The 9,630-nt window shown below is 44.4% G+C and overlaps 1 protein-coding gene across 1 annotated transcript in view; it reads left to right on the forward strand.

Annotated features, from left to right (window-relative positions):
• Positions 1-1,581: 1,581 nt before the first annotated feature.
• ALDOB (aldolase, fructose-bisphosphate B) overlaps positions 1,582-9,630 on the forward strand; it is a 12,177-nt gene continuing 4,128 nt past the window's right edge. Inside the window, exons 1-5 of the mRNA XM_019665745.1 lie at positions 1,582-1,669; positions 6,224-6,345; positions 7,157-7,368; positions 8,369-8,423; positions 9,310-9,470. Of these exons, the coding sequence (XP_019521290.1) occupies positions 6,234-6,345; positions 7,157-7,368; positions 8,369-8,423; positions 9,310-9,470 (540 nt within the window). The 5' untranslated portion in view covers positions 1,582-1,669; positions 6,224-6,233. The remainder of the gene's footprint in view (positions 1,670-6,223; positions 6,346-7,156; positions 7,369-8,368; positions 8,424-9,309; positions 9,471-9,630) is intronic.

Genomic DNA, 9,630 nt, shown 5'->3' on the forward strand with positions numbered 1-9,630 from the left:
TAACTCTGTGAATATACCAAACAACATTGGACTGTACACTTTAAACAGGTGAATTATGTGGTATGTGAATTCTATCTCAATAAACTGTTACACGAATAAAAAGGCCAGAAAAGAATTGAAAGTCTGGTCTCAAAGAGACATATGTATACTCTTGTTTAAAGCAACATTATTCACAATAGCCAAGAGGTGGAAGCAATCCGTGTTCATAGACCAACGAATGGCTAAACAAAATGCCTATCATGTTATTTCGTTCATGCTTCATAATCAGTTTCTGATGGAGCCCACTTACTAGCCCATTTTACAGATAATGAAACTGAGGACAAAAGAGGCTGGAGGATCTCACAGCTTTCAAGTTACATGGTCTTTGCATATGCCTTGATATCTCAATTTTGAACATTCTATGTAGTTCATAGGCTAAAAAACAAACGAACTTGTAAGCAGTCTGTGGCTCAGGAGTTGCTGTTTTTCTAAGGTCCAGTAAGCCTCACTCAGCCTTGCTCTCTTGAACTTTGAGTTTCAGTTGCACATCAAACCCTGGAAGTGGGCAAATGCTGATGTCACCAGAGCAGCAGCAGGTAGCACCACTTGGGAGAGGGCATGTTCATGCCCCTCTGACATGCTGGCCAGTCTGCTGTTCACGTGAAACGATGCCCAGCCAGGCCAGGGCCACCTAGGTCTGCCAACGCAAGTCATTCTTCCCTGATTAATGCAGGTTTAATGTCCAAGGTGATAAAGTGCTGGGAGGTGGAAAGGGAAAGAGCTAATCTGCGCAGTCTTCGGTGACCAAAAAACAGCTCTGCTTTTGACCACTGACTTGGAGTGAGACAGACTCTCGGTGTACCTGTCCTGTGACTCTAAGCAAGTTTCTTGCCTTCTCTGAACCTAGAATTTCCTCATCCAGAAAACAGAGCAATAATCCTTTCCTCTGAAAGGGGCTAAAGTTGGAGATACGTGTAAAAAGAACCAGAACCATCTTAGAATCTCAAAAAAATAGCTATTATTATTGCTATTGTTGTCATTATTACAAGAAGAATTGGTACCAGTAACATAAGTAAAATTATTTCTACCATGCGGCTCTCAGTGGGTGGGGATCTTTGAATGCCTATTGTATGCAGGAACTGTCCAAACTTATTTAATGCTCTTGTGAAGTTGAGATTTTACTTTACAGAGGGGGAAATTAAGGCTCAGAGAAATTTAAAAAAAAACAAACAAAGCCTTGGCCGAGGTCATGTGTTTCATAAGTGCTGGAGCTAAGCTAACTTTCTTCCCAGTTTTCCTTGGTGGACTCTAGAGCTTAGTTGCATGACCTAGGGGAACCTCCTATTCCTCTATGCCTCAGTTTCTGAACCTGTAAAATGAAGAGTCAGGGTTAAGAACTACTCGGTCTCCAGATAGCCCTTGTAGCTTTAACTCAGATTCTCTGAGTAAAGTGAGCGTGTGAACATGATTAGAAGGATTGGCTGTGTATGAGCCAATCAGAGGCATTAGATAAATACCTCCCTATCAGGCCAAGGTGGGAAGGGGAAGGCAAAAGTTAAAAAAACAAAACAAAAAAAACCAACTTTGATGAGAAGTCTATAAAAGCTGTGTGTTCCCACAGATTCGTCCTATTTGGCAGCTGCTGCCTCATCCACAGCTTCTGATCTCTAAGACTCCCTTCTCCCAAACCGTAAGTAAAAGAACATCGATTGGCTACTTGGGCTGCACCAGGCAGGAAGGGGTTAATGAGAGCTTGTAGCGGGGGAGAGTCCATTTGCGTTAGTTTTCAGAGAAAACTTGATGGAGGTTGAAAACTTGAGGATCTGTTGAAATGATTGCTTTTCTCCTTAAGGCTAAATACTCACACCCTTCCTGGCTCTGTGAGGGGTAGGCACAAAGCTCAAGATTGATGCCAGTTACCAGCATTTCCTGTGTGACGGCTCTTTTGAATCTTGGCCCAGGACAACCAACTTGAATACTCCTGTTTGGTTCAGTTCTGCTCAATTTTTGAGATTCCTGCTCATTTCTACTCTCTCCATAACAACTGCTTATTTTGATTTATTTACGTATCTATCACCTTATGTCTTTTTCTTCATTCTTTTCCCACACCGACTGGTACTGGCACTGACATTTTTTTTTTTGTCACGGAAATAAACTCTTGGCCCTTCACCTTCACCCACTGCTCACATGAGAAAATATTACAGGCTTGGGAATATCACCGAGCATAGTTGTCATTTGATTATAAATTCTAAAACCTTCCACTTGGTTGATACTTCCTATCATACTTCCTATTGGCACCAAAACCCTTTGAAGACCCTCCAGCTGAAGATATTTGGAACCAAAAGCTACTGATGTGTTTTGGTGCATTTGTTCTACTCTCTGAAAAACAGGCATGTTGTGAAGAGATGCTTGCCTTTTAAAATACACTTGACTTTAAATAGTTACCTAGGGCTCCATTAGCCGGTGGGATGCAGCAGGGGCTCAAACTCTGCTGCCATCATCACTTTAACCACGGCATATCTGGGGAAGACCTAGGCCCAGGCTAGACCTGAGGGGCCAGGCCAGGGAATGGAGTCTAGTTGCTGTAAACCTAGGAGTTCCATTGACTTACTTGCCAGTTTAGAGAAAAGGGCAATACTCTTTTTCTGGGCTGCTGCACGGGCATTCAGAGGCACCAGGGATCAGGCTGTCTGAGAGCATCCCACTGCTCTTGTCACTGTGGCACTGGGGTGGGTAATGAAGCCGTAAGCATCTTCACGCATCCATACATGCAAGTACTGCACACAGCGCTTGGCGGTCATAGATTTCCAGCGAAGAAGCCCCTCACGCCTGTCTTCTTGAAAATCCACCTGCCTTGTCCACAGTGAAGCAAATGGACTCCTTACTACCTTATATTTCTCCAGACATGGAACATTCACAGTTTACAAATTGTTATCATTTCACAGAACCTCTTCTAGGAAGGCAGAAAGAACCACAATGTAGGGTTCCATCTGTTATTTTGCTGAAGAAGGATTAGATATAGGATTCTAAGTCATAAGCCAATAGGATGTGACTTACAAGCCTAGACCATCACAATGTAGAAGGGACATCAAACATATTCTTCCTGCGCCTCCATTTCCTCATTGGTAAAGTTGGCAGGGTTGATGCAGACCTCAGGTCACTTGTAGCTCTGTTTTTCTGTGATTACCTTCTGCTCATATATGTTCATTCTCACAACCTTCTCCCAGGTGTGTGTGTGTGTGTGTGTGTGTGTGTGTGTGTGTGTGTGTGTATAACTTGTTAATATATTATGTAATATATAAATCTGTTTATTAAGAAATCAAACATTATAAAAAATTCAAGTGAAATGTGACTCACTCCACCCCATCTCATTCCCCAGAAGTAACCCCAGGGTGGTTATTCTCTGCTTATGTAGACCCACAAACTGTGTGTGTATACCACTCTTTTAATTAAAAAAAAAAGAAGAAGAATATTATATATATTGCATACTACTCTGAAACTTGCCTTTTTCACTTAATAATATCATGTGAACAACTTCCAATCATACTTTTAAAAATGTTCACTTGAAACCTCAGTGAGCAGAGGCGTAGGGGCACAGAATTCATTCTCTCTCATTACCCACTCCCGGCTGGCCTCCTGTCTCCCAGGGGTGAACACTGGTTCATGACCCTGTTTTATGATTAACAGACCGGTAACATTTGTGCTGATGTGGTACAGACCTTTAATCCCTCTGTAGAAGTTTAACTTCCCATCAACAGTATTTGTTTTGATTTGACCTTTTCCTTGTTTGTTTTTCTGGTTGAGTCAGCACAGAGTCTGAAGAAAATAGCTTGGTAAATAGAAACACGGAAGTCCCTTAGGTGATTATTTTTTAATAAATATTTAAAAGAGAAAAATAATAATAGCTTACATTTTCATAATGCTTTATAAAGCATCTTCATGTTTACCATGCAATTCAACAAATATATTTTGAGCAAATACCAGGAGTAGAGTGCTCACAGGTCACATTTGATCCATTTGGCGATGAGACAACTAGAGCAGATATTATCGTCATTTAATCCATAATAAACTAAGACTCAGAAATGATTGACTTGCCCATGGTCCCAAGCAGGGGGAAGCAGAGGTGGTTCTTGAACATGGGTCTGTTTGATCTACTAGCAGCAAACCTCTGTGTGAATGTGTCAGATGTTGATAGATTGTAATGTCAGTGGTGTGGGAATAATGAGCCACAGCCCAAGGGTTTGGGGCACTCTGGGGGTGTCATCACCAAGTATTTTGGAGGTGTCATCAACGGGCCAAGGCCCATTCTTTTCACCAAGTTCACTCTTTCCTTGAAAGACAGAACTGCCCCTTATCCCAACTTTGTGCCTTAATAGCTATTTGTCCGTGAGCAAATAATTAAACTCTCGTATATTCTTTCCTTATCTATTACATGGGGGAGGAGGGCAGGGAGTGCGAATCCCAACTGCCTTCTGGGATTATTGTGAGGATTAAATTATATCGTGCATGTGAAGCAATTAGTAGGGTGCTTGGCAGTAAGTGATAATTTGCTATTATTATTGGGGTATTTTTCCCTTTTTTTTTTTCATTAAGAAAACATCTTTATTTTTTGGTAGTTGTCCACTCCTCTGTGCAAATACCTAAACTGAGAAAGAAAATTTGCTCTTTGGCCTGAATGTCACCAACCTCAGGTTGGCTTTTATCTGCATGAAGATCTGGAGGCCAGGTTCAAAGCTAAAAATCCCTGACTACAATATTGAGACTAACATATAAACAGGGGCAATACCATCATCAGGTGGCTGGGATGTGAGGAGCCTGGAAAGACCATCTTCTCTAGAAACTGTCACCCATGAGCCTGTCCTGGTACCCCAATAACAGCACTGTGGTTTCATTCTTTTCAGTTAAGACAAGAACCCCTGCTGAAGACAGGGTGACAACAATGAGAGTAGTGTCAGTTACACACCTTCCATGAATTAGTTCAGTAGCCGTCAACTTCTTATATAAAGAGGCAGGGTACTGAGGGCCTGTCTTAAAGGGATGCAGCAAATATGAAGAAATCAATTTGCCAAGAGAGATAGGATTGGGTACGGAGCTCTGGTTCATCCTAGCTGGGACCTTGGGCAAGTCAGTCAACTTCTCTGAGTCTCAGCTCATTAATCCCTGGGCTGGTTACCTCATTGTTGGGTGGATCAAATGAGAATCGAGGTGCCCCTGGACTTCCAGGAAACAAAACACAGGCACGGGGCATCTACCCTGTGTATGAGTGTATGAGGGAGAGGAGGCACAGGATTGGACAGGAAACTACCTAAGATAATCTTCATTATGATTTGTTGTCTTTGATAGCTCAGCCTATGCAACATCACTCTTCTGTTGTAGCATACAAGATAAGAGCCCTGTGGGCTGGCATTGTCAAGATTAGCCCAAAGTGACAGCTCAACAGGGCAATGATTGCCTTCAGAGGCCCACTACTGAGGAGGTTGTTCGGGCAGGGGGTCTTGGAGCCAGAGTCTCTCCTCGCGAAAGCAGTGAAGCTGAGAATTACTGGAGCAGGAATCACCGTACGACTTCAGCAGCCTTGAAGTCTGTAGGAACCTCCAACCCAGAGGCACTTAGAAAAAATTCGCCCCATCTGCCTCAAATGGCCTCATAGATGGTTGAATATAAGAAAAGAGGAGGCTAGGTCCCAATGCTGAAGAGAGGTTAACTTCAAGGCCACGTGGTGGTTTCTCCTCTCAAGCTTATTGCCTGGAGAATAGCCTGATGGGCTATAGGCTAACAGAGCAAAGTGGAGAATGACCACACAGGCCAAAAGCTTCACCATCCTGGCCTCAAGCCATCCAGGGTGCCCGATGATACCAGGAATTCACAGAATAGAGAGGTAGTCAATTACTGTAGTGGCCTCTACTTGTCCGCTTTGAGTGGGTCACTAATTAGCTGATTCAGTCTCGGGATCGGTGACCCCAAAGGTCTCCTGGAAGGCATTCTATGGAGGATCACCATGAACATTTGGCATCCCACCTTCATCCATTATGGCTCATTGCAACTATACTTAGGCTAATTGGGGGGTGGAGAGGGGGGAGGGGGCGGGGACAGGGGAACAGACCTCATTCGTTTACCCATGTGTGGCAATGGGTTAGAAATGTCAGAGGGCCCACAGGGCTTGTCTGCACCCCTCGGCTGCCTTGGTCATGAGTCCATGAGCCACCCACAGTTCTGTTCAGGACTCTCCTGCACTCTCTTCCAGACCTGTCACCATGGCCCACCGATTTCCAGCCCTCACCCCAGAACAGAAGAAGGAGCTCTCAGAAATTGCCCAGCGCATTGTTGCCAATGGAAAGGGGATCCTGGCTGCCGATGAGTCCGTAGGTGAGTGAGTGCAAGAAAGGTCATCCGACAAGCGGACTCTTGTTTCCACACTTCTCAAAGGCAAATTGACAATCATACTGTCTCTTTCCTCTCAGAGGAGTACAGGCTTATGCACAAAGCGAGTAGAAGGCTCAGGAAGCATAGACCTTTTGAGTCTCGTCATTCCAGTAGGCAGACTTATGAAAACCAAGGACAGGGGCTCCAGCTTTCCATTTTAAGGGCCCTTGCCAGAGGTCATTTGAATCCAGGCTACAGCAAGGCGAGGAACTCAATAACTAGAATGAGGTCAGATCCACAGCCCTCTGCTGCTAATGAGAAGTCGGCCAAGGAAGAGCAGAGAGGGAAAGGAAGTGTCCACAGCTGGCCCAGGGAAAAAGGGCTTGTGGCTGAGAGAAGCCCTAGAGGGTATAAGGGAGAGCTGTGGCAGGCCTGCACGCCACCATAAAAACACAGAAGCCACAGAAGTCAACAGCCTGTTCACCCCTCCTTCCACTGTATGTACATCCAGTCAGATTAAGGGCTGGACCAGTGGAGGGCTGGAGAGGCTGTAGGGCCTTACCTACCCACCCGGACCCAATGGTGACTTCCACCCTGACCTGGACACACCCAACCCAGACACTTCCTAATCAGCATCCTGACAGCACCCAAGGTCTTTCCCTGGGGAGACAGAAAAAGAGGCAGGCTTTCTGAAGATCCGAATAAAAACAAGAGTCTTGCTGTCCATCCTGGTGAGGGTCGCTGAGATGGTGTGGAGGAGGGTGGCAGGAAAGCCTGGCTTGCTCCTTACCCTGCCTTCGCCCACTCGCCATAGGCACCATGGGAAACCGCCTGCAGAGGATCAAGGTGGAGAACACGGAAGAGAACCGCAGACAGTTCCGAGAACTCCTCTTCACTGTGGACGACTCCATCCGCCAGAGCATCGGGGGCGTGATCCTGTTCCATGAGACCCTCTACCAGAAGGACAGCCAGGGCAAGCTGTTCAGAAACATCCTTAAGGAAAGGGGGATCGTGGTGGGAATCAAGGTGGGTACTTCCGCTCCCCTCACTGCAGCTGCACCCCTGCCAACGGCACAGGGGCTGGGGCAGGGCCCACACTCTTGAATTTTCTAATCATCTAATGCTGTTCTCACTCCTTTCCATCACATCTTCCTCCTGAGAACAGATGCAATGACCTCTTCTTTTAGCCGTTTTCTACAAGGTGCTAAATCTCTTAGTCTCTCAATTTCCTCATTTCTAAAACAGGAATAACAGTACCTACCTCATAAGGTTCTCATAAGGACGAAATGAGTTTTTAAAACAGCCCCTCTCACGTAATTATTATTCAGCACATGATAGCTATTATTATTAAAGCACTGACTGTTGTCTTGTAACGAGGTCTTTCAAAACTACATGAACTTCCCAAGAGAGAGCATTAGAATTTGATGCATGCTTACAACTTCAGGCACTCATTTAATCCTCCTCACAACCTCTGGAGGTAGACTTAGTTATTACTCTTATTTTGGAGATGAGGTGAGAAAATGGAATCCCAAGAAGTAAAATGACTTGCCCACAGCAAGGCGAAATTGGAGCCAGTTCCAGCCCAGACCGCCTACCTCTTGGGCTCATGCACGTATCCTCTGCTCTGCGGAGAGTAGAGGCTGCATCCTTATTCCCCTGTAATAACACAGTGCCTGCTATGTGCAAGTGCTCAACAAATGTCTCTTGAATAAATGAATGAATAATTTAAGGGAAGCTGCTTTTATACGGCACCTCTGCATCTCTGGTACTCAGGTTACTTCTTACTTCCCAAGCTCCAGGACTGTGCTTTCCGTCCTCTCAGGGTTGTTCTTACAATGTTTCTTCCGGGTAACTTCCCTTCTACTATGGACTGAATTGTGTCTCTCTCAATGATTAATACACCTTCCTAATTCAATGGCTTATTCTGTGAAAGATGAGAACTATTAGTTAACACCAGGGGTTCTGCCTGTGTTTTACTGGGACACCTGACACCTGCTAATTACTTGTTAATTATTTATCTTCACAGTTAGACCAAGGAGGTGCTCCCCTTGCAGGAACAAACAAAGAAACCACCATTCAAGGTAAGGATATTGCTCACTGATATGAATCATGCCAATATATGCTAGAAATGAGCAAGGGAAAATAAAATATGAATATCACGCTGGTTTTAGAGCCACATACACCTGATTTTTGATCCCAGCGCCTCTATTTAATAACTGTGACCTCACACTAGTCACTTAAGTGTTCTGAGTCCATTTCAGGGATAACAACATCTGCTTTGCAGGATAGTTTTGGCGATTAAATTAGATAATGTATATAAAGTATTTACCACAGTGTCTTGCACAAAGAAGATACTCCGTCCCTTGGGAATATTATTTTTAGAAAAAAATCCAGCAGCAATAAAGGAAAGGTCCCAGGCTTTAGGATCAGACACATATCTGGATTTGAATCCTGGTTGCAACACTTACTACTTAGATAATTTTGCAAGGTACTTCACTGCCCAAGTAGACAAATATAAACCACAGCACTGGTTAGCTAAGCAGAATTTGAATCCTAGCTCTGTCACTTTTTAGCTATGCAAACTTGGTAAAGTCACTTAACCTCTCAGAGAGTCGATATCCACATCTGTAAAACGAGTATAATATTAACTATTACAGTTGTTATGATAATTCAATCAGAAAAGGTGTGCAAAATGCCTAGAATCATGCCTGGAACATAGTAACTACTAAACAAATACTAGTTCCCTCTGTTCTTATGGAGAATCCACCATGTACAGCAAAGCCATCTTTATTAAATCCAGGTCTTTTGGCTCAGTATTGGGATCTATGTTTATTGGCCTGGATGTATTCAGTTCTTAAGCTCTGCTGACTGGAAACTAACCCAAGGGAGAACTTGTCACTTTATCAGTGGCCCCATGGATCAGGGACAGGGGTGCAAAGACACCATTCTCTCTTCTGTGACTTGCAGGGCTCGATGGCCTTTCTGAGCGCTGTGCTCAGTATAAGAAAGACGGCGCTGACTTTGGGAAGTGGCGTGCTGTGCTGAGAATTGACAACCAGTGTCCATCCAGCCTCGCTATCCAGGAGAACGCCAACGCCCTGGCCCGCTACGCCAGCATCTGTCAGCAGGTGCTCTGCCTTTCCCTACAAAGTAGATGAGAGCTTTCTTTTAGAGCCTACTTTCTAATTTTACTATAACCATGCATGAGCCCTCCTCCTCTCTCACCAGTACATCCTGTTGGCATTTTCCCCTACTTTTGCTGTAGCCAAATATGGTAGGGAAAGGTTT

This window comes from Hipposideros armiger, unplaced genomic scaffold (genome assembly GCF_001890085.2).
Source record: "Hipposideros armiger isolate ML-2016 unplaced genomic scaffold, ASM189008v1 scaffold_451, whole genome shotgun sequence".
NCBI classification, from domain to species: Eukaryota; Metazoa; Chordata; class Mammalia; order Chiroptera; family Hipposideridae; genus Hipposideros; species Hipposideros armiger.